General features: G+C 37.6%; 1 protein-coding gene across 1 annotated transcript in view; it reads right to left on the reverse strand.

Moving 5' to 3' along the window:
* ELP3 (elongator acetyltransferase complex subunit 3) overlaps positions 1–25,446 on the reverse strand; it is a 97,712-nt gene that overhangs the window by 31,407 nt on the left and 40,859 nt on the right. Inside the window, exons 10-12 of the mRNA XM_043989788.1 lie at positions 25,206–25,399; positions 17,737–17,827; positions 5,626–5,691 (exon numbers count right to left, since the gene is read on the reverse strand). Of these exons, the coding sequence (XP_043845723.1) occupies positions 5,626–5,691; positions 17,737–17,827; positions 25,206–25,399 (351 nt within the window). The remainder of the gene's footprint in view (positions 1–5,625; positions 5,692–17,736; positions 17,828–25,205; positions 25,400–25,446) is intronic.

Genomic DNA, 25,446 nt, shown 5'->3' on the forward strand with positions numbered 1-25,446 from the left:
TCACAACCTAGGTAGGTGTCACCCTCATCTCTCCACTCTGAATGACCACACCCAATCAGTTGCCAAGTTCCCTCTTTTCTACCTTTGCAACATCTCTTATATATATGCCCCCTTTTCTCTGACCCTGTCACCCAGGTGCAGGCCCTCATCACCTCATACCTGGACTACTGTAATATCTTGCTGGAGGGTCTGCCTGCCTTAAGTCCCTCCCAACTCCAGTTCTTCTTCCTCTCAGGTGTCATATTGATCGTCCTCAAGTGCAGATCTGACTATGTCACCTTCCTATTCAATAAACTCCTGTGGCTCCCTATTACCTCCAGGCTTTCAAAACCCTTCATAAAAGCTCATTTCTACTTTTCCTATCTTCTTATTCTTTATTCCCCTCCACATATTGTATAATCCAGTGACAAAGGCCTCCTTGTTATTTCTCATAAAAGACATATCATCTCCCAAATCCAGGCCAAATCCCCATGACTAGAATTCTTTTCCTCCTCCTTTCTACCTCCTGGCTTCCTTTAAGTCTCAGCTAAAATCTCACCTTCTGCAAGAAGCCTTTTTTAATCCTCCTTAATCTTAGTGTCTTCTGTTGATATTATCTACAATTTATCCTGTATCTATTTTGTCTGTAAATAGCTGTTGACATGTTGTCTTCCTCATAAAACTGTGAGCTTCTTGAGAGCATGGACTGTTTTTTGCCTTTCTTTGTATCCCTGGTACATAATAGGTGCTTAATAAATGCTTGCTGACTTCTTGGAAACATGACATAAAATAAAACATTGTTTACAGGGAACATCTATTTCCATAGGAACATTATGTTGTATATGGGAGACTGAATGAATGGCAAATATGGCGGAGGTATTAAAACTGTATAGGGAGAGGTTTGGCTAATAAACTATATTAATGAAGATACTGAGAAATGATGTTGGTTGGAGTACTATTATGTGGGACATGCGAGTATACTATTGTTACAATAAAATTAGTAAGAAAAAAAAAGTTGTATGTACAGTTTGACCTTTGCCAACTTTAAGGAAAAGGACAGGACAAAGTATTTTTTAAAAAACGTTTAATGAAATGTTCCTAGAACCAATGTGGGAATTTGTTCTTCTGTTTGCAGTCAGGTCATTGATTAGATAGAACAAAGGTCAGAAATCATAACCAAGTTGAAAAGATAAAGAAGAGAAGACATAGCTTTTAAGTTTCAACCTAACAGCTTAAATAACAAACTGATGACTGAAAATTGGTAAACGAATAAAAGTATAAAGATGTTAACTTAATCACCTTTCCTAAAGAAGTTTAACCAAGGTAAAACCAAATTAAGAAGGCTAAAACAGCTCAGAAACTCTCAGTCTTGCCAAGATTTGGTCTCCTTGGCAAGCAGAGACCTGGAAGGCAAGGGCTACACCAGATTAAAGTAAATCTATTTGTAAAACATTATGGAGGAAGATGAAGATTATAAGCATTAAATTCTCAGAAAATTAAAAAAAAATCACCAGAGGTTTTCTGTGTTGTCTCACATCTCAAATTACAACGTTTACTTATCTAACTATATGTATTCTCCCAGTAGTCTGAAGGCTCCTTGAGGGATGGGGCTATTTCACCTTTGTCAGTGTATTCCTGGAGCCTGGCACAACCTTGCACCCATTAGGCACAAAATAGGTTTGTTGACTGAAGTGAATTATTCAGATGCTTCTGTTTATAGATGACAATGTGCTGATTGCATCCCACCTTTAGACACTATAAGGTCTCGGAAATGAGATCTCAAATGGATATGTTATCACTGATGACAACATTCCCTCCATCCAGTCCATCCAGTGGACTTTTAACCATGTCCTCCTATAATTTAACTAGAGGGAGGGGGCCCACTAAATATGGACACCAAAGGAAAAACAGTGGAGCACATGGGCAATTTATCGGTAATGCTTAACTTTTGCCACCTGACCATCTTTCTCTTTTGAAAAAGAGACGCATATAACACTGTGACAGCATCTAACAGTAGACACAATGAATAGCTTTAGTCTCAAATCTGGTGCTCCTCTCTGCAATGAGGGGGAGGTTTATTTCATGATCTGTTCCCTTGGAGCATCACTAGTGTTTTTTTCAATTAGTCAGATTTCAGTTTCCTTTTAGTGATCTTTTCTACTCTTGTGGTCATATATATTGATTGTTCTCTGTTCTGCTTATTTCACTCTATGTCGGTTCATACACATTTTCCAGTGTTTCTCTTAATCCCTCATGTTCATCATTTCTTACTATATAATACCATACCCCCATTTTTATATTCTATGTGAATTTTTTGAGTTATTTTCTTATAAATGGGCACTTGCTTTGTTTCCAATTCTTTTTAGCCCTAAAGAGTGTTGCCATGACTATTTTGATACATACTGGATCTCTGACCTCCTTGAAGGATGGCTCAGTACTAAGAGTGTTAGATCAGAGGAAATGGAAAAAGCAATGATTTCTTTTGCACAATTCCAAATGATCCAGAATGACTGGACCATTGCACAGCTCCATCAACAGTGAATTGATGAACTTTTCTTCCAACAGACCATACAACAGATACCAACTTTTGCCACATTTGCCAATTTGCGTGGCATGAGGTGAAACCTCAGGGTTGTTTTAACTTGTATTCTCTTACCATTTTTTCTTTGTAGTTATTCAAAATTTCCAGATGATCTTTTTTGATCTTCCACATATTTGATGTAGCACTCTTAATGATCCTAAGCTGTTCCTTGATTTAAAAGCTCTTATTTTTAATATCAACTTGTAAAACTACACATTACAGCCCCCTTTCTTAAAAAAAAAGCATCTAGTTAGTTGAATTCTGTACAACTGTAATGACTAATTTTGTCCTATAAAAAAGATAAGATACCTCCCTCTTTTTGATGGAGAAAGGGAACTAAGATTGTAGGATGTTGCAAACACTGTCACACATGGTTGCATTGTTGGTTGGTTTCAATTGTTTTCTTTGTTACAGGGTAAGCTCACAGGGTGCGTGTGTGTATATATATATATATATATATATATATATATATATGTATATGAAAATGACATGTAAAAACAAAAGGTATCAATAAAACATTTTTAAAAGCAGTTATAATTTCAAGACAGCTCTTTTCAAACTTTCTAGGTTACTATAAATTGGAACTTTATATGAAATGCCAATATTTGACTAGATATCGAAGAAAAGGAAGATGATGATTTAAAATAATGATATTATTTTCATTGTATTTACTTTGGTCAACCTAAATTTTACCTCATTTGTTCAAATGGAAAGCAGCGAATATATTACTATCTCTGTTTTGGAGAAGGAGAAAAGAAGCCAATGTTCAAAAATAAAATGGCAGGCTTAACAAACTGAGGAAGAATTAATTCCTGTTCTGCCTGAGGAGTCAACATGAAATTTTAGTCATTTATATTCTTACTATGTTTCCTCACTTATGAAATAACTTAATCATCCCTGACAGGTAAATCTTACTAAGACTAAAAATTTTTATTTAAGCACAAGACTCTGAAAACATTAAACTGTATTAAAAAAAAAAAAACAAAAAACCTTTCTCCCTTACATAATAAGTGTCTTAAGGACAGGAAGACTATCTTAATATGGGGAAAGTATGCAAAAAATTGTAGAAAGGCAACTTTTGTAGAGAGTACAGCCTAAAAGAAAATAGATGCTTAAGATTTGTTACCAGTAACATATATTTCTAAAAGTATAACTGTGATATAAAAAATACAACTGTACATACCCAAAAGAGTTGCTGAGGAACAGATTCATATATTATATAACTAATTCTTCATTTAGCCAATAAGCATCTAATGATTCCCTAAAAACTTGTCTTTGAAATGAAGTTCTACAAATGCAACATTTTCCTACTAAGACATTTCCCTATGAGACATTGTGGCCCAGAGACATAATACAAATGACTTTTAGGAAGGTAGTAAACTTTAAAAACCACATATTTAAAGAGAAAATGCTAAATTATCAGTAAACACAGTGAAATATGTTTGGTTTTTTTCTGAAAGATATAAAATTGGCATGGAGAGAAGCTCATCTTCAATTGTAAAGGGATAACTTTATTCTAGAGGAAAGGTTCTTTTAGGGAGTTTTGTATTCACTTTGGAAAAGAATTTTGAATCAAGTATACTTGAGAATCCTCTAAGTCCTAGCAAGTAAAAGTTTTAGTGAGGCACTCCACTGTTTTAATCTGTTTATTCTGTACTGTCATATTAAAAAAAAAAATTGGTTTTCTTGGCAGGTCCTGCTTCTAGTTTATTTCAGAGTACAAATAAGTATAAACTATGATAAGAAGTGCTTGGCAGGAATCTATAAAATAAAGCTCAAAAAAGGGAATGGTTCCATTATACATGTGGAAATCCTTCATACAATAGTGGCACACCTTGGCATAGCAGTTGAAAAAAAAAAGAATGGCTTCAGAGGGAAGACTAATCAAGAGAACTCTAAACCCAATGACTAAATATAAAAAGTGAAGCCCCCCCAAAACAATTGAGCTATGATGAATTTTAATGAAAAATATCAATTCTGGAGAACTAAGGAAACCTTTCCTCCTCTCAATAAAGAGCTGGGCTGGCATCTATGGATGTGTCACACAGAATATATTCTAAGAGGCAGTTATTCTGTTACTTGTCTTTGCTTAATTTTTTTTTGGGGGGGGGTCACAAGACAGTGCAGAGGGGTGATTATGGTGAAATGATGTGGTATAAAAACAAAAGGCAACAATAAAACTACTTTTAAAAAATGGATTTAAGAGGTATTTGTTTATAATCTTTTAAATATTTCTTATGATCCTTTCAAAGCTTTTTATGCTAATGAAAAAACCTTACACTTTCAATTTGTGCTTCCATGTTGAGCTAAGGTTGTACTCATAGTAACTTTTTATAATCACTTATCAAGCAAAGGATCAATTTCTCAAGTTATCCTTTCTGTAAACTTGGAAATCTGCACAGTAAAGTGTAGCTGTGCTGAAGATCACAAAACCAAAAGTAGGACAAAAGGGGAATGTCCAAATCTACTTCATGGGCATCAGTGCTGCTCAAGTGCCTAAGAATGTAATTTCACACATGCCATATGTAATTGTCACAGACCCCAAATGGTGGATCCTCAAGGCCAGGAGATGGCTCTGACACTAGACTATAAGAAATACAGAAAAACACAGTTCTAGAGAACCATAACCACTTCCCTCAGGAGTTTCTGAGGACATGGACTTACTAACTGATGAATTCGGCCCCAAACCATTAAAGAATCTCTACATTCTCAATGCCAATATACCCACAACCCAGGGTAGAAGGAGAAAAACCTCCAGTCCCTTTCAGGCAAGTGGTGAGACAACAACCAACCTTCTGTTTCTGCTTTTATTCCCTAACTCCTGCTCTGACAGCTTTTTAGGAGAAATTATTCTGATGGATAGATCTAACTCTCAGAGAACTAACCTCTTTCAAACTCTAGTCTTCTTAAATTAATCTTGGTTCTGATGCCCAAGCTCACATCTAAACCACTCCCTTATTCTTGGCTTACCACCTATCAGTCAACCAGGTCCATTGGCATGAACCTGGGTCTGACAATTATCTTAAGAAAAGGAAAAAAAATGTTTGTAAATTCAAGAAACTAACCTGATATGGCCTCACTTTATGATGAATTTCCTGGATTCCAACCTCTCTGGTTCTCACATCACGGCACTGTCAAAAAACAAAGCGGGGCGGGGGAAGGTAGATATGAAGAAAAATACACAATAAATGGCTCAGCACTTAGATGAACATTTCCACTAACCCGTAGGGTTCAGAATTAATTTGAATGGCATGATTCACTCAGAGAAATCCAATGAATCCACTTCAAAATGAAATTCACCAAGTTGTGCTTAATATACTTTGGGGATGAAGAATACAACAAATATATGTGAAGTACAATTTTGCTGTGTTCTTGAAATTAGAAAGACACCAATATGTAAGGCAAGCCTTAAGAATATTATTATTAAAATCAGAGAATAGTTTGAGGGGAGAGAACCTAACAATTAGAGTTTTTAATAGAAGACTTGGTTGAGAGGGGAACAGGATAGTTGTCATCAAATACCTCAAGGGTTGTTATTGGGAAGAAGAAGCAATCGGTCCATATATAAAGGACAGAATTTGGTGGAAATTATATGGAAGCAACCTTCTTTTCAATATAAGAACTAATAATTGGAACTTAAAAAAAATGTAACTGTCTTGGAAGATGAGCTCATCACTGGAAGTGTTCAAGCAGGGCTGAATGACTATCTCTCAGAGAGAATGGATGCATACATGGGATAGAAAGTTGGATTAGAGCTAAGACTCTGATTCCATGAAGCATAAATACAGAATGTAAAAACAAAACCAAAAATTTCCACATTAGTACTGTTTGCAAAGTTTCTATTCTGGATATCTCAGAAAGCCAGTGAAGGAAGGTAAACATCATTGGCTTTTAGTTTTTGTTTTTCTGGGTTTTTTGTTGTTGTTTGTTTGTTTTGTGGGACAATGAGGGTTAAGTGACTTGCCCAGGGTCACATAGCTAGTAAGTGTCAAGTGTCTGAGGGTGGATTTGAACTCTGGTCCTCCTGAATCCAGGTCCAGTGCTCTATCCGCTGCACCACCTAGCTGCCCCCATTGGCTTTTAATTTTTATAGTGGCAGGATTTGTTTCAAAGAAACTTGGGAAGATTTGGTATGAATATATGTAGAATGACATAAGTAGAACCAGGAGAACAATTTATACTCTGACAACAACATTGTAAAGAAAAAAAATTTGGAAAGATGTAAGAACTCAGGTCAATGCAATAACAGGCCATATGTCTACAGGACCTGAATGAAGCATGCTACCTACTCCTGAAAAGAAAGGTGATAAGACTCAAGATAAAGAATAGAATATCCGGGGCAGCTAGGTGGCGCAGTGGATAAAGCACCGGCCTTGGAGTCAGGAGTACCTGAGTTCAAATCCGGCCTCAGACATTTAACACTTAGTAGCTGTGTGACCCTGGGCAAGTCACTTAACCCCAATTGCCTCACTAAAAAAAAAGAAAAAAAGAAAAAAAGAAAAGAAAAGAATAGAATATCTATTTTCATACATGGTCAGTGAAGGAATTTGTTTTGCTTAACTATAAATATTTGTTACAAGTGTTTTGTTTTTATTTTTATTTTTCCACTGGGAGCAGGTGGGATTGGTAAGGAGAAGGTAGGAAAAAACAAAGTTATTGAAACACTTAAAAAAATTTCTTACAAGAGCAGAAGAAAAAAAAAAGAGTGAGCAGAAGGAAGGCCACAGGGATTCACAGACAAGCAAAACAGCTTTGGAAGTTGTAAGTTGGTATTTTGAGGGGCAGAGCGAAGATGGAGGAGGAAAGACATTAAACGCACAATGCTCCTGACACAATTACCCCCAAAATAGCAATAACCCACAGAAAGATGGGCTGAGATTATTTTCCGGATTAAAGGGGGCAGTACTGGGCTGTGAGCAGAGTCCAACCCTGCAATTGCACCGACACAGACCCCAGACACGCTGCACAAGAGGAACTTAGACCTGAGCCTCCAAGTCAGCTGCAGCACCAGTGTCTTCTGGAACTAAGCTTATGATTGGGTGAGAGGACTGAACGGCTGGTGGGGGGGGATGGGGGAGGGAATACAGGGGTGTCTGTGGGACCTAAGGGGGAATTCAGCAGGGAACTAGGAAGAAATCCTAAGTGGTGGGAGGCCCAGGTTGGGGAGGGGCATGGGCTCATCAAAGCTAAGATCCATAGAACACATAGTTATGCTGGCTTCTTAATTAGCAAGTTGGCTTGAGGTTATCTTTGCACCAGAGAACAGGCCAGGAGAGAGAAAAACCTGCCCTCCCTCAAACCAAAACACCTGGGACCCTCTGAAGCTTGGGACAGTGTAGCTTGGAATTCGGGCCCCACTGTAAGAGGGAGTTAGAAGTCAAGTAAAAGATGGCAAGATGAGCAAGCAAAGAAAGTTGAGAATTATCAAAAGTTTCTTTAGCAACAATGAAGATCAAGGTGCATCCTCAGAAGAGGAGAGCAACCTCAGGGCCCCTACATCCAAAGCTTCCAAGAAAAATATGAATTGGTCTCAGGCCATGGAAGCGCTCAAAAGGGACTTTGAAAAGAAAGTAGGAGGGATAGAAGGAAGATTTATAGGTAAAAGAAAGAATGGAAAGAGAAATGAGAGTGATGCAGGAGAATCATGAGAAAAAAGAGCTTGAAAAGCTCTTGGAAAAGGAGATAAAAAAGCTCTCTGAAGAAAAGTATTGCCTAAGAATTAGGATTGAACAAATGGAAACTAGTGACTTTATGAGAAACCAAGACATAGTAAAGCAAATCCAAATGAATAAAAAAAGAGGGCAACATGAAATATCTCCTTGGAAAGACAGCTGACCTGGAAAATAGATCCAAGAGACATAATTTGAAAATCATTAGACAACCTGAAAACCATGACCAAAGTAAGAGTTTAGGCAGCATCTTTCAAGAGATTGTCAGGGAAAATTGTCCTGATATTCTAGAAACAGAAGGTAAAATAGAAATTGAAAGAATCCACCAATCACCTCCTGAAAGAGATCCCAAAAGAAAAAGATCCAGGAATATTATAGTCAAATTCCAGAGATCCCAGGTCAAGGAGAAAATATTGCAAGCAGCTAGAAAAAAAGGAATTCAGATACTGTGGAGCTACAATAAAGATAAAACAAGATCTGGCAGCATCTACATTAAAGGACCCAAGGGCATGGAATATAATATTCCAGAGGACAAAGGAACTGGGACTACAGCCAAGAATCATGTACCCAACAAAACTGAGTATAATCTTTCAGAGGAAAAAATTGGACTTCAATTAAAAAAGAGGACTTTCAGGCATTTGTGATGAAAAGACCTGAACTGAATAGAAAATTTGACTTTCAAATACAAGACTCTGGAGAAGCATAAAAAGGTAAACAGGAAAAACAAATCATGAGGGATATTAAAATAATAAACTGTTTACATTCCTACATGGGAAGATAATACTTTGAACTCATAAGAAATTTCCCAGTAAGGAATACACAGAAGACACAGGTCTGAACTGAATATGAAGGGATGATATCTGTAAAGCATTTATTTTTTTGCTTATTCTTGTTCTTTGTGGGGCAAACAGGTTGGGGTGTCCTATGTCTGGGGCTGGATTTGGGCTCAGGGCCTCCTGGATCCAGGGCTGGTGCTTTGTCCACTGTGCCACCTAGCTAACCCATGATGATATCTTTAAAATAGGGTTGAGGGGTAGGAAAAATGGACTGGGGGAGGGGGGAGGGGAGAGGTAGTTCATATGAAGGAAACAAGAAAAAAGCTTGTGGAGGAGAGGGGAAGAGGGGGAAGGAGTGGGGGAGTGAGTGAACCTTATTATCATCAGAATTGGCTCAAAGAGGGAATAACATACATACTCAAGTAGTTATAGTAATATATTTTTGCCCTGAGAGAAAGTTGGAGGGGAAGGAGATAAGGGGGGTGGAGAAGAGGGGAAGGAGGGAAGGGCAGATTGGGGGAGAGAGCAGCAAAAAGCAAAACACTTTCAAGGAAGGTGAAGATGTTCTACATAACTGTACAAGTATGACATATTGAAATGCTTGATTTCATAGGGATGGTTGAAGAGGGAGGAAGAAAAATTTAGAACACAGAATTAGTTCAAAGACCTTAATCTCATCAGAGTGGGCTCAAGGAGGGAATAACATTCACACCCAATTGGGAGGAGTAATCTATTTAACCCTACAGGAAAGTAGAAGGGGAAGAGGATAAGGAGGGAAGGGTGAAAGAAGGGAGGGCAGAGCGGGGGAGGGGTCAGTCAGAAGTAAAATATTTTTGAGGAAGAATAGGGTAAAAGTAGATAGAAAATAGAGTAAATATCATGGGAAGGGAATAGTATGGAGGGAAATAGTTATGATGATTGATTATAATGGCAAAATGTATGGTACCTACTTTGCTGGGCTATTGTGAAGAAAATTCTTTGTCAAGTTTAAGGTACTATATAAAAGTTATAATGAACAGGATGCTATCAGAAAAACCTGGAAAGACCTACATGAATTGAAGCAGAGTGAAATGTACTATATATACAAAATAACAGCAGTAGTGTAAGATGATCTGTTGGGAAGCACATGGTTATTTTCAGCAAGGCAATGATCCAATATAACCCTGAAGGATTTATAAAAATTACAATTCATCTACAGAGAAAGAACTAATGATATCTGAAAACAGATGGAAACACATTTTTTTTTTTGACAATTCCTTAATCTGAAGTTTTGTTTTTTATCTGTTTTCTCTCACAGCCTAGCTAATGTGGGGATGTTTTCGATGACTTTTCATGTATAACTTATATTGAATTGCTTGAGTTGGGGGGGGGGGGAAGGGAGGGAGGAAAAGAAGTTGGAACACAAAGTTTTAAAAAATTGATGTCAAAATTTGTTTTAACATATGTTTTGGAAAATAAAATTCTATTCAGGAAAAAAAACCAAAACAACAAAAAAAAGAAGTTGTTAAGTTACATTTATTATATATTTTAAAAGAAAAGCAAACTCCATATAGAGATGCAGTTTTAGGTACAATCCTTTTTTTTGTTGTTGTGCTGTTACATATATGAAAAGGCTAATTTTTAAATAAAAAATTTATAATGCTATTGTTTTAGAAATTGGAAAATACTATCTACCAACAAATGGACCACAATTAACTAAATGCTCTTTAGATGAACTTTGGAGCTGCCAAGTTTCCTAGAGATGCAAGATAGAAACACAAAAGTTATTTTGTTATTCTATGAACCATTCAGTTTCTCAGCCTATTCACTTCCCATAACCTGTACTTCAGATAGTCATGCCCTTGATCTTGCCATCAAAGCTTGCAACTTAAAACTCCTCACTATTTCTCACCCCATATATACAAATGTACCACCTCCATGTTCAAGAATTCTGAAATCCCCTTACTTGACCAAAATCTAATGGCTTTTCACACTTCCTTTTGCCTTCCCTCATAAAACCCTATTCTTCATTCACTCCCTTGACCCTTCAGTTCTCTCTCAGGCCATCTCCTCTGCACTAACTACCCTCTCCTCTTTTCATCCTGACTCACTGGCGAACCAGTTCAACTCTACACTCTACACTCTTCTGAATCCCTAACCCCTTTAGCATATCACTCGTCATGCCTAGCCAAGCCATTTGTCATCTTCACTCCTCCACACATGCTGTGGAAAAAAAGTTTAGAAAAGCCACACAACCATTCTGACTGGGTCCACTACAAATTTATGTTACACAACATTGCCATGAGGCAATCCTATTATACCTCACTGTCCCACTCTCCAAAGTAGGTAGCTCTTCCAAACCTTTTCATCCCTCTTCAAACTTCCTATGGCTCCCCCTTCCTTCTCTTTTAGAACCTGCCTCATATTTTACAGAAAAAAATTGAGGTCATTCACCATGAGCTCCCTCTTCCTCAACTCATATCACTCTGATTCCGTCTGTTACCATCTCCTCCTTCAAGCGATCTAATTCCATCTTATTCCTCCAACAGACAGCTCTCTCCCCATCCTATCAGTTATTTTCAACTCCCTCTCTGCCTACTGGCTCATTCCTTAACTACTACCTACAGATATGCCCATGTCTTCTCCACCCTGAAAAAAACCTCACTTGATTCTTCCATAACTGCTATTTCTCTTCTGCCCTTAGTAGCTAAACTCCTTGACTTAGAAGAACTTCAAGAAAGGTCCATCTCACTTGGGTAAAAGGGGAGCACAGCCCAGCATAGATGGTGGCCAGGTAATCCATCGGGAGGCTCTTAAGCATAGCACAAACCAGCAGCTGAGGTCCTTCGGTCCTGGCTTAGCAGGCTAGTAGCACAGCAGGTCAGCAGTGAGACCCCCAGCAGAAGGCAAACTGCCAGGCAGAGAAATCCCTTATATAACAGGCACGACTAGGCCAGGCTACCCCAGCACAATGAACGAACTTTGAGCCCTAGAGGCTCCAAAGCAGAAAGCTAGTGATGAGGCCCCTGGCCCCCAGCACAAGAAGCTTGGGATAGTTCTTCCCGTGCCCCAGGAACAGAACGCAACTTTAAAAGTCATGAAATAGGCTCAAAATGAGTAATAAGCAGAAAAGAACCCTGACCATTGAAAGCTACCATGGCGACAGGGAAGACCAAAACACAAACTCAGAAGAGGACAATACTGTCAAAATACCTATATGTGAAGTCTCAAAGGGGAATGTGAATTGGTCTCAAGATCAAAAAGCCTTCTTGGAAGAGCTCAAAAAGGACTTTAAAAATCAAATAAGAGAGGCAGAGGAAAAATTGGGAAAAGAAAGTTATGCAAGAAAGAATCAGTAGCTTCAAAAAGGAAGGACAAAAATTGACCAAAGAAAACAATTCCTTAAAAAATACAATTGGCCAAATGGGGAAAAAAATCCAACGAAGAATACAACTCCTTAAAAAGTAGAACTGGCCAAATGGAAGAGGTAAAAAAAACCTGACTGAACAAAATAATTCCTTAAAAATTAGAATTAGGCAGGTGAAAGCTAATGAGTCTATAAGACATCAGTAATCAGTCAAACAGAATAAAAAGAATGAAAAAAAAAGAAAATGTAAAATACCCCATTAGAAAAACAACTAACCTGGAAAATAGATCTGGGAGAGATAATTTAAGAATTACTGAACCACCTGAAAGCCATGATCAAAAAGAGAGCCTAAACAGCATATTTCAGGAAATTATCAAGGAGAACTGCCCTGATATCCTAGAACCAGAGGGTAAAATAGTTACTGAAAGAATCTACCAATCACCTCCTGAAAGAGATCCCAAAACAAAATCTCCAAGGGATATTGTAGCCAAATTCCAGAATTATCAGGTGAAAGAGAAAATACTGCAAGCAGCCAGAAAAAAACTATCAACTATCAAGGAACCACAGTCAAGATTACACAGAACCTAGCAGCTTCAATATTAAAGGATGGGAGAGCTTGGAATATGATATTCCAGAAGGCAAAGGAGCTTGGTTTGCAACTAAGAATCAAATACCCTTGGAGCAGCTAGGTGGGGCAGTGGATAGAGCACCGGCCCTGGATTCAGGAGAACCAGAGTTCAAATCTGGCCTCAGACCCTTGACACTTACTAGCTGTGTGACCCTGGGCAAGTCACTTAACCCCAATTGCCTCACCCCCCTCCCCAAAAAAAATCAACTACCCAAGAAAACTTTGCGTAATCGTTCAGGGGAAAAGATGGATATTCAATGAACTAGGGGACTTTAAAACTTTCCTGCTGAAAAGACCAGAACTGAACAGAAAATTCAGCCTTCAAATACGAGACTCAAGAGAAACAGAAAAAGATCAACAGGAAAAACCCAAAACAAAGCAAAACATGTTATTTGATAATATTAAACTGTTTATATTTCTACACAGGAAGATGATACTCTACTATGGCAGACAGAAGAAGTATACAAAGATAGAGGGTGTGGGTATAAGTTGACTTTGATGTGATGATATAAAAAAATTATGGGGTAAAAAAAAGGATTGTACTGGCAGAAAAGGGGAGGCAGAATAGGGTAAATTATATCACATGAAGATGCACAAAGACCTATTCCAGTAGAGGGAAAGAAGGGAGGTGGTAAGCATTGTTTGAACAATACTCTTACTGAATCTGGTTCAAACTGGGAATAATATACACATTCAGTTGGGTATAGAAATTTATCTTATCCAAAGGGAAGCAGAAGAGGGTAGAGGAAAGAAAAAGGGTAGAGGAAAGAAAAAGGGTAGCAGTGGTGTTGATAGAAGAATTGGTAAAAGTAGGAGGGCAAAGGGGCAAGAAAAAGGAGGGTGAGTTAATAGAAGGGAGGACAGACTGTGGGAGGGGTGGTCAGAAGTAAAAACATTGGGTGAGGAGGGACAGGGTGAAAGGAGAGATAAAAGTATAAACAAGGAGAAAAATAGGATGGAGGGAAAAACACAGTAATCATAACTGTGAATGTGAATGGGATGAACTCGCCCATAAAATGGAAGTGGATAGCAGAGTGGATTAAAAAATAGAATCCTACAATATGTTGCTTACAAGATACACATTTGAAGCAGAGAGATACACAGAGAGTAAAGGCAAGAGGTTGGAGCAGAATATATTATGCTTCAGCTGAAGTAAGGAAAGTAGGGGTAGAAATTCTTATCTCAGACAAAAGCACAAATAGATCTAATTAATAAGGACGGAAACTGTGTCTTGCTAAAAAATACCATAGACAATGAAGTGATATCAATGCTAAACATATATACACCAAGTGGTATAGCATCCAAATTCTTAGGGATGTTACGTGAATTATAGGAAGAATTAGACAGCAAAACTCTTACTAGTAGGGGACCTCAACCTTCCCCTCTCAGAACTAGATAAATCTAACCATAAAATAAACAAGAAAGAAGTTAAGGAGGTAACCGAATTTTAGAAAAGTTACATACGATAGATCTCTGGAGAAAACTGAATGGGGATAAAAAGAATGAAGGAGCTTGTAGAAGAATTAAACATTGACCAGTATAAAAAATTATTGCATGTCTAGAGATGCCAAAAACAAAACAAAATAAAGAAAAAAACCCCAACAAAACAAAGCAGTCTAGAAGGAGAAAACAATTACATGAAAAATGTAAATAGAATCAAAGGAAAATAGATTTTTTTCTTAAGAACTACATGAATACATAGATTTATTTGTTGTTTGTCCTTTGTTCCTGAAGAGTACCATGATATCAGGGGTGACATCATGACTTGCAGTGAATTGGATTTAAGTGGGGGAGGACTGTGCAAGGTCACCAACCTCCCTCTGTCCTCCAGAGCTACATGGGTCCAATGGCAAGATATATATTAGGATGACTGGAGATGGCCCCAGATGTTTAAGGCAATTGGGGTTAAGTGACTTTCCCAGGGTCACACAACTAGCAAGTGTCTGAGGTGAGATTTGAACTCATGTTCTCCCAACTTCAGGGCCAGTACTTTATCCACTGTGCTACCTAGATGCCCCATGAAAACACAGATTTATTCAAATGACCAAAAATGAAATAAAATCTCTTGAGGAAAGATATGGAAAGAGAATAAAGAAAAACTCCTCAAAATGGTCTTCCTGAAAGCTAGAACAGACCAAACAGAAACCAAAAATTTCATGAGATAGCAAGAAATACTGAAATAAAAATCAAAAGATTAAAAAAAGCAGAAGAAAATATAAGATATTTGATATAAAAAAACAATTTCCTGGAAAATATATAAAGAAGAAATCATCTAAGAATCACCAGACTCCCTGAAAACCATGTTAAAAAAATAATAAAAATGCCTGGACACTATATTTCAAGAAATCATAAATGGCTTAAATTGACTGGAACCAGAGGACAAAGTAAAGATCGAATTCACTGATCACCTAAATCAAAAAAGGAAAAACCCCAGGAATGTCATAGCCAAAATCCAGAGCTCCCACATTAAAAAAAAATGTTGTTAAACACTTCTTCAATAAATGAGAAACTCTGGAATGTAATATCCCAAAGATACAGTCTTACTAACAAGGATAACTTACCCATAATCCTACATGGGGGAAAAATGGACCTTTAATATTTCATTAGAACAGAAGACTTTTATGCATTTCTGATGAAAAGATCAGAGGTGAGAAGGAATTTGGAAATACAAACACAAGAATTAAGAGAAACCTACAAAAGTAAATTTATTTGAGTGACTAGAAGGAGATATAGCACTGTGATGATATGGTACTAACACTGTAATAGAAGAAGAAACAAGTGCCTCTTCAGGACCTTAATGTCCCCAAAGGATATTGAGGAAGAGAAATAAAAAAGAAGTCCTAGGTGTGGATTGGGTCTGTTTTAAGGGCTATGTGAGGGGCAAGAGAGGGGAGGGTAAAAGGACTTCACTGGTATAGAAGGGAGAAAAAAGGAGAAGGTGAAATTTGCTATTTCTCTTAATTAGAAGAGTAGAAGGTAGGGGACTAGGCATCAAAAGATACTATATCTGAATCAGACAAAGGTGGTTTGAAAACACACAGGCTTGGTTTAGAAATGATACATCATAATCATCAAGGAAACAAGAGGAGTACGAAGGGAAGGATTACACTGGGAAAGGAATAGTTGCAAGCAAAACAAACTTCTTAATCCTGAAGAGAATATTAAAAGGGAAAAGGAAAAGAATCTAAAGAGGTACCCATCAATTGAGGATTGGCTGATGAAACTGTAGTATATGAATATATGGAATATTACCACAATACTATTAGATTACAAATATTATTTGCAGAAATGAAGAAAATATTTCAGAGAATTCTGGGTAGTATGACTTGATCCAGGATGAAGTGAACAGAATCAGGAGTACAAGTTATATAAGGATAACAACACTGTGAAAAAAAACCCCAACTCTGAAAGACTTAAGCACTTTGTTCAATGCAATGACTGACCATGTCTCCAGAGGACCTATGATGAAACATTAGCCTCAAGGTATAGAAAAAAACATATATATTCTTGGACACGGACACCATGTGGGTTTGTTTTGCTTCACTATTATTTGTTACAAGGTATTTTTCTTCCCTCTCAGTTTTGAACTGAGAAGGGATTGGAGGGTAACAGAGGGTTAGCAATAGTGAGGGGCGCCCCCACCCCACCTGAGGACCATTGAAACATTTTTTTAAGCAGAGAAGACACTGGAAGGAAGTTTATTAGGAAGCAAAGACAAGCAGGCCAGTTTTGAAAATAATATTTGGAATTATTAATATGATTTAAAAAAACAAGCAGTATAAAATGGAGTTTCATATACAGTTCTCTTATGTTCTGTTATAGATGTAGAGATGATCATTTTTGTGTGTTTAAATTCAGAATAAAAATACAATACAATAAAAGTAGCATGATCTCCTTTGCACTGTTGTCATGGATGTCTATATGCATCATTGTTTGTCTGTGCCTAGTAATAATAACTAGCATTAGTAGAGTGCTTTAAGGTGTGCAGAGTGCTGAGCATATATTATCTCACTGGAACCTCACAAAAGCCCTGTATGCTAGATACTATTATTATATCCATTTTACAGATGAAGAAACCAAGATAAGCAGAGACAAGGTTACCCAGCCATTAAGTAACTAAGGCTGGTCTTTCTGGCTCCAGGGCCAGTGTTCTATCCACTGTGCCAAATATCTGTAGTGGACAGACTTGGCCATAGTCAAAGCTGCTTGGCTGAATTCCAAGAAATGTTTTTATAGCTTCTGTTGGCATATTAATGAGGCTATGAGTATGAGAGAGGATGTATCTACTCCCTGTGATTTGTGCTAAGCATGGTGTGTGAATAGAGGTAGGAAACAGCAAAAACTGTCTTCGACTGCTTGTTAACTGTTTTATGTATTTTATTTTTGTATCTTCATCTATATCACAAATTTTTTAAAAGGATCTCTTATGGTATTTTGATACTTTTCAAAGAGAAAAGCATAATATTGGGCATTTAGTAGGTGCTCAAAAAATATTTGCTTACTAAAAGGGAAGTGGAAGACAAAAATGCAAATAACCAAATACTCTGGTATGTGAAGGTGGCAGGGGCATGAGATGGTACAATCTGAGTGATCACTGGCCACAATACTAACTGGCTGAGAACAGTTAAGTTAAACAATGACAATGCCTAACAAGTTTGTTGGCCATCACTTGTAAGATGCAACCTAGCAGAAAGCTCCTTTGGTTTATCCAGTTACTTTGATCTTAACTATAAGGTCCTAATTATTATTTTTTTTACCTGTATCCCAAGGTCTTTCATTCTTGCAAATGCCAGCTCCCTCAAATTCCCATGTTCCACTCCTGAGCTGACTAAAGGCATTGGTATATCTCTGTGAAGAAGAAAGAACATAAGATATTGGGACATAAAACCAACCCTCTGTATTAAAACATTGTTTTAATTGTTCCATACATTAAAGTAATCAATTATACACATACACACACACACCAGGGTGCAAGGCATATCACTTCTCACATATTTTCATCAGTTTTTTCATGTCTAAAATTATGATAATCACTTACCCACTAGGATTGCAGTAAGGTACATTTGATGAAAATTACTATGTGGCACTAGAAAATGCTATAAAAACGACTAATAGACACCTATAATTTTCTGATGATGATACAAAGTAGTTTGTTCTAAATGAAACTAGAAATAAAAGTTTAAAAACACCAACTCATTTGGGGAAAAAAATCCTACCGAAGTAAAACAGAAGTACTGAATTTTATTCCAGTCTCTAACTTATCTTTAAGGTCTCAATTCTTGTATCTGGAATCTATTATGATGTTCATAAGCATTCAAAGAAAAGCAGCCCTTATAAGAAAGCATATAAAATTTCAAAGGCTCTCTCCTGTTGTCAATTATTTTTAAACACTTATATGGTCAAAACAACATAAACACAAAGAAAAGAAGGAAAGAGATCCACAAATGAGTGGAAATTAGAGAAATAGAAACAATTTTTTCCATCATTAGAGGTGTTCAAGTGGAAGCTTGATGAATGTTTGTCAGGGATGCTATTATAGAGGATTCCCATTTAGGTATTAGTTGAAATAGATGAACACTTCTAACTCTGAGAACCTTTAATTTTAAGACATTTGTACCACCTATCTTAGTTTAACAGAACAAAGAAAAATGAGATTAAAAAAATCTATATGTACATATGTATATATGTAAAAACAAAGTATTTTGTAACTGTAAAGTATGATTATCACTGAAGTTGTTCTAGTTATCCCTATCTAAAAAACTTTAATCTGAAGATGGCATAAGAAACACTATGAAAAAGAAAAATCTGCATCGAGAATATTGCTGCCTTTGGGGCATCTGTTTCCTATTCAACACTAAGTACTAGCTATCTTTGTTTAGAGAATATGCCAACTATCTTTCTTTCTTTCTTTTGGTTTGCAGGGCAATGAGGGTTAAGTGACTTGCCCAGGGTCACACAGCTAGTAAGTGTCAAGTGTCTGAGGCCGGATTTGAGCTCAGGTCCTCCTGAATCCAGGGCTGGTGCTCTATCCACTGCACCACCTAGCTGCCCCCAACTCTCTTTCTTTTATACTTCAATTCTCTAAATGGATTTGATTTTTTCAAATTCTTTCTCATTTACCCCTACAAATGCAAAGAAAACACAATTAGCCAATCAGCTAGTTTATTTACCTTATTAGAGCTGATAAGATGTTCTATGTTCAAAAGTCCAGACAATTAGTATTAAGAGTACTTCAGGGGGCAGCTAGGTGGCTCAGTGGATAGAGCACTGACCCTGGAGTCAGGAGGACCTGAGTTCAAATCCAGCCTCAGACACTTAACACTTACTAGCTGTGTGACCCTGGGCAAGTCACTTAACCCCAATTGCCTCACTAAAAAAAAAAAAGAGTACTTCAGGAGGGCAGCTAGGTGGTGCAGTGGATAAAGCAATGGCCCTGGATTCAAGAGAACCTGAGTTCAAATTCGGCCTCAGACACTTAACACTTACTAGCTGTGTGACCCTGGGCAAGTCACTTAACCCCAATTGCCTCACTAAAAAAAAAAAAAAGAGTACTTCAGGAGGGCAGCTAGGTGGTGCAGTGGATAAAGCAATGGCCCTGGATTCAAGAGAACCTGAGTTCAAATTCGGCCTCAGACACTTAACACTTACTAGCTGTGTGACCCTGGGAAAGTCACTTAACCCCAATTGCCCTGCTCCCACCCCCCCAAAAGAGTACTTCAGAAAAAACATCTATAAGGTTATGGGAGAAAAATAGCCTTTTCATATAGATGATCTAAATATCAGGTGACATTCTAAGTGCTACTTCTACTAACTAGCTGAGCCATGGTTATTAAGATGGCCTAAAATAAAAGATATAAAATGAATAATGTCTTCTCCTAAGATTACGACAAATCATTGTGTGCATGGGTGATTTAAAAACATTTTTATGAAAAATTAACTTGTTATTTTCAGGACTACAATCTATTAAAACAGAATGTCCGATCAGCATTCTAGAAGGGGCCTTGAGAGATAATCTAGTCTAATTCTCTTATTTTTTTTATAAGTGAACAACTGAGAACTAAAGAAATTATACAAATTGCAGTCATATAGCTAATAGGTTTTTGTTCAAGCTTACTAATGAAGAAGCAGAAATCAAGTGAATAATATCCAGAGTAGAAATTTATATTCACTTTGGCTAGAAATGAACATATTTACTGTCCTTATTACATCTAAGATATGCTATATAAGCCTAGGAGGCATCTGGGTGTAGCTGAAAGAATGCTGAATTTGGGGTCAGAGGCACTGGTGTGAGAACTGGATCTGCCAATGTTTGACTGTGGGCAAGTCACTTCTCCAGGTCTCAATTTCTTCATTTATAAAATTTGGGGTTGGAGTAGAATGGCTTCCAAAGTCTCATCCAGCTCTAAGTCTTATCATTGCAAGAATGTTTAAATAATTTATGCCATTTTTTTTTTTGCAGAGCAATGAAGGTTAAGTGACTTGCCCAGGGTTACACAGCTAGTGTCAAGTGTCTGAGGCTGGATTTGAACTCAGGTCCTCCTGAATCCAGGGTTGGTGCTTTATCTACTGCGCCACCTAGCTGCCCTGCCATTTCTTTATTATCCTGGAAATGTTAAAAATTATACTAATTATGTAGTTTGTATTTTCATACCTTAGTAAGTAATATAAAAAAAGCTAAACTATTATTTTATTTTCACAGAATCACAGAATTTCTTCAGAGGTGAAAGAAATATTAGAAATTATCCAATCCAATCCATATCTAAAGAGGAATTCACTCTACAACACCACTGAAAAGTTGTAATCCAGTTGGGCTGAAGGTTTACAGTAATGCTGAACCTTTTATCTCTACATATTTTTGGACAGCTAATGGGCAGGGCCTAGAAAAGCCACTTGCAGACAGTATGATCTAAGTCTTCAAGCAAGCGTTATATAGTGCTTTAAGATTTGCAAAATGCTTTATATATGTTAACTCATTTGGTCCTCACAGCAATCCTGTGAAGTAGGTGGTATTAATATCTGCATTTTACAGATGAGGAAGCTGATAATGATAAGGTTACACAACTAATGACAGAGGTTGGATTTGAACTCAGGTTTTCCTGACTACATGTCCAACACTTCCTTCCATCCATTGCACAACCTAGCTGTCTAGGAAGGAGAAGGGAAGGAGGGGTGAGGAGGTGAAGCATTCCAAGGCCAGGGAACAGCCAGCAAAAAAACATGGAGACAGGAGCTGAAAGTATCATGGGTATGGGAGCAGAAAGACCAGAGTCACTAGAACATGAAAGGAATTAAAGCATAAGAAGACTAGAAAAGAAGAAAGAGGCCAGGTTTTAAAGGGCTTTAAAAGTCAGAGAATTTTATGTTTGATCTTGGCGGTAAAAGGCAGCCAATTGAATTTATTAAGTAGAAGAGTGACACAGTCTGACATGTGCTTTGGCAGCTGAGCGGAAGATGGACTGGAGGCAGGGAGACCAACCAAAAGGCTACTGTAATAATCTAAGAGTGAGGTAAGGAAAGCCTGCACCAGGGTGGTGCTTGTGTGAATGCAGAGAAGGGGATTTATATGCAAAGTAGAACTTTCAAGACCTGGCAACAGACTGGATATGTAGAATGAGTGAGAGAGGAGCTGAGGATGACATTGAGATTGTAAGCCTGGCTGACTAAGAGGATAGTGGTGCCCTTGACTAGGGAAATTTAGAAGAAGAAAAGGTGGAAGGGGAAGAAAATGGGTTCTGCTTTGGACATGTTACACTTGAGATGCCTACAGGGCATCCGATTCAAGATGTCCAAAATGTAGATGATGATGTGAGACTGGAGCTTAGGAAAGAGGTTAGGGCTAGATATGTAGATCTGGGAATGATTTCTTGGAGATGATAACCTATGAGAGCTGATGAGATCCCTAAGAGAGACAGTACAGAGTGTCCAGCACAGAGCCTTGGGGGACACCCATTCAATTAGACCAAAAGCAAAAGAGACAGTACTAGAAAGAAAATAAAACCTAGAAGTAAAGGGAGAAGAGGAGGACAAGACGCATTAATAGATGGCTATTTTGCATGGGGCGATGCAGCCTGCTTAGACAAAACCTCTTCCTCTGAGACAAGACTGGGGAGAGAGAAGCAGAAATACTGGGTGGACCAAAAGTCATAAAGGGGTTTCAATATTTAATAACTCCTTTATTTTTTCTTTGTAATTTACAATACCATAGCATCCTATACAGTATATATAGGAAATAAAGAAAACATAATTTTCAAAGTTATTAAAATGTCAGACCCCTTTGTGACTTTTGGCCCACCCTGTAGGTATGACTCTAAATGAAATCCCTGACACCAACAAAATTCTATCATCTTCTGTATTCATCTTTGTGTATACATTATTTCTTGATAGAGAATAGAAGCTCCTTCAGAGTAAGATGATTTGATGTTTGTCTTTGTGGTCCCAGGGCCTTACTCAATACCTGGCACATAATAGGTGCTTAATAAATGCTTGTTAGTTGAATGACTGATTTATTGACCCTTATTTAGTCTCTTTATGACTGCTGTCTTGTTTGAAGGTGGTTAAGATCCTGTTTACCAATACTGGAGCACTTATAAAATGGTCCCCCCTCCTTTGTCCTTTTGTACTACTCCTAATGACCTTGGGTCACTCAGCTATGGCCTTAAGTTCTAGGTAGGACTAGTCTCTCTTGGATATGTACTTTGATAACTCTCAGGACAAGAACCAACAAATAGGATACAGAGTGGTAAGAGAGACAGAGGGCACAGATATCCTTACTCATTTGTCTGTCTACCATACTGGTTTGAATATTTCATGTGCACACCCCTCAGACACTTAATAGCTGAAAGACCCTAGACAAGTCACGACTTTCTGGGACTTGGTTGGGTCTCAACTATGAGACGGAGATAATACCAAATAGCACACTGCAGGGTAGCTGAAATGATCAAATGAGATTAATGCACATAAATTGAACCTTAAAGCACTAAATGAGGGCTGCTGTTTTTTGTAGTATTATTGTTATTAAGTGACTTATTGAGGCCATGTAACTACTAAGTATCTGAGATAGATTTTGAACCTAAGGTTTGTTAGTTCTGAGGCCAATGTTTTTTCTATTATACCAGGCTGCTTTTTCCCTAGTCCTGGACATAGCATTCTGTTGGTCTCACATATTCTGTTATAACATATATGAAACAGTTTTCATATTGGAAAATCCAATAGATCCTCTCCATCAGTAGTGTCAAACTCAAACAGAAATAGGGGCCACTAATCTGTATATAAAGATTCTTGTGGACCACATACTGAGGTATTTTTAAAATGTAATATTACTTATGTTTTATTTCATTTTTATTTATTTTGTTAAATATTTCCCATTTATATTTTAATCTGGTTTAGGCCACACTCAAGAGTTCTAGGGGTCACATGAATTTGACATCTCTGCCCTGTAGCATTAATGTTCAAGAGTGTACCACAGTCTCTTACTCAGAGTTCTGCTAACAGTTTTGAAGGCAGGTTTTAGAATTTAGCATCTGTGGGGCAGCTAGTTGGCACAGTGCATAGAGCATCAGCCCTGGATTCAGGAAGACCTGAGTTCAAATCCAACCTCAGACAATTGACATTTACTAGCTGTGTGACCCTGGGCAAGTCACTTGACCCCAACTGCCTCACCCCCCCCCCCCAAAAATTTAGCATTTGCTTTAAAAGGTGTGCCATATGTAAATAGTATCTACACTGTGGAAGCAGCTAGTTAGTCAGTGAATGGACCGCTGGGTCTAGAGTAAGGAAGATCTGAGTTCCAATCCAGCCTCAGATACTCACTGTGTGACCCTGGGTAAGTCACTTAACTTGTCTTAGTTCCCTCAACTGTAAAATGGGATTATCAATAGCACCTAGTAGCTTCCAGGATTTTGTGAGGATTAAATGAGTTAATATTTGTAAAGTGCTTAGCATACTTAGCACTAGAATTAAGAGGAGCTGAGAAAGGCTTCCTGTAGAAGATGAGATTAGAAGCCTCTGACTACAAATGAGATTTTATTTTCTCTCTCCTCCCCATCAAAGTTGTTCATCTGAAGACCAATAAAAGTACTACCATAGTAGAGAGGGGAACTTTACTGTAAAAATCATTTTAGTCCTTTCTAAGTAATCAAAACTGGTTTGAGAGAAGACTTCATTTTCCAAGTAAATCTTCCCTTAATAACAGTGGGGAGTAACTGCAGAGAGTTTTCTGCTATGTTCTGGGCAGAGAAATTCTGATACTATGTGTTCATTTTCATTCCTTTCTATTTCCAAACTTCATTAAAATTCTGGAGTCAAACAGTAAATTAATATCATTTTTAAAAAACTACTGTGTCAGGGGCAGCTAGGTGGTACAGTGGATAAAGCACCAGCCCTGGATTCAGGAGGACCTGAGTTCAAATCCAGCTTCAGACAACTGACACTAGCTGTGTGACCCTGGGCAAGTCACTTAACCCTCATTGCTATATTTTTTTAAAAAATTACCGTGTCCCAATCATTCATATCTTTAAGTCTCTCAGAAGATTCGATGGTTATCATAGATTGGTTAAAATGTGAACAGACAGAACCAGTCAATTTAATTTTGGCAGGTTAAGAAATTGCTTCATCAATATTGCCCAAACCATGAAATATATTAAGAAGGAAAAGTTTACTGAATTAGTCTGGACAGGAACTTCAGATGGACAATGAGCTGGTCTAAGAACTAAGAAAAACAGTGACTGGGGTGTATTTGGGAAAGTGTGTAACCTTTTCAATGATTCTAAGTTGTTTCCTGATTTTTTTTTTAAAGGCCCACATTTTCAATATCAGCATTTCTCTGGACATTCTGTATAGCGGCAAATAATGAAATACCATTATGTCCAAAGAAACAAAATTTCTGGTGACCCAAAAGTCAATTGAGAGATGCATGGTGGGTACTAGCCAGTGATAAAAGATATCAAGGACAAAAGGCAACAGAGCAAAAGATAATAGAATGATAGACCTAAGTGTTATAATGGTTATCTGTGAAAATCAAAAATCCTCAAGGAAATTCTCTAGCTAACTGGGTAACTCCTCTACTGAAGATTTATGGAAAGACGTAGACAAGAATCACAAAAAGTCAGAAGGCATGCATGGAACAGTTCTGATCTGCACCAACAGAGAGAATATCCAAACAATGATGAGATCATAATAGCACCAAAGTACTGAAGTAAGAAACAACATGGACAGATGGACATATCACCTTTGCACTCGGTACACCCGTGTCCATGGTGGTACAAGAGCCAATATTCGAGCTACTAATTCTACAAGGCAACTAGGAGAATAACTCTTATATCTTCCTGATTTCCAAAGCTCATAAAGACCAGTTCCACGAATCACCAGTGTAGGGTAGAGTTTCATACCATCTGGGCGGAAAGCAGGGTTCTCAAAAAATTCCTGAGGACAAAGAATAAACAACTTTCAATTATCCACATAGAGATTAT

The sequence above is a fragment of the Dromiciops gliroides genome, chromosome 2 (assembly GCF_019393635.1).
Source record: "Dromiciops gliroides isolate mDroGli1 chromosome 2, mDroGli1.pri, whole genome shotgun sequence".
Classification (NCBI taxonomy): domain Eukaryota; kingdom Metazoa; phylum Chordata; class Mammalia; order Microbiotheria; family Microbiotheriidae; genus Dromiciops; species Dromiciops gliroides.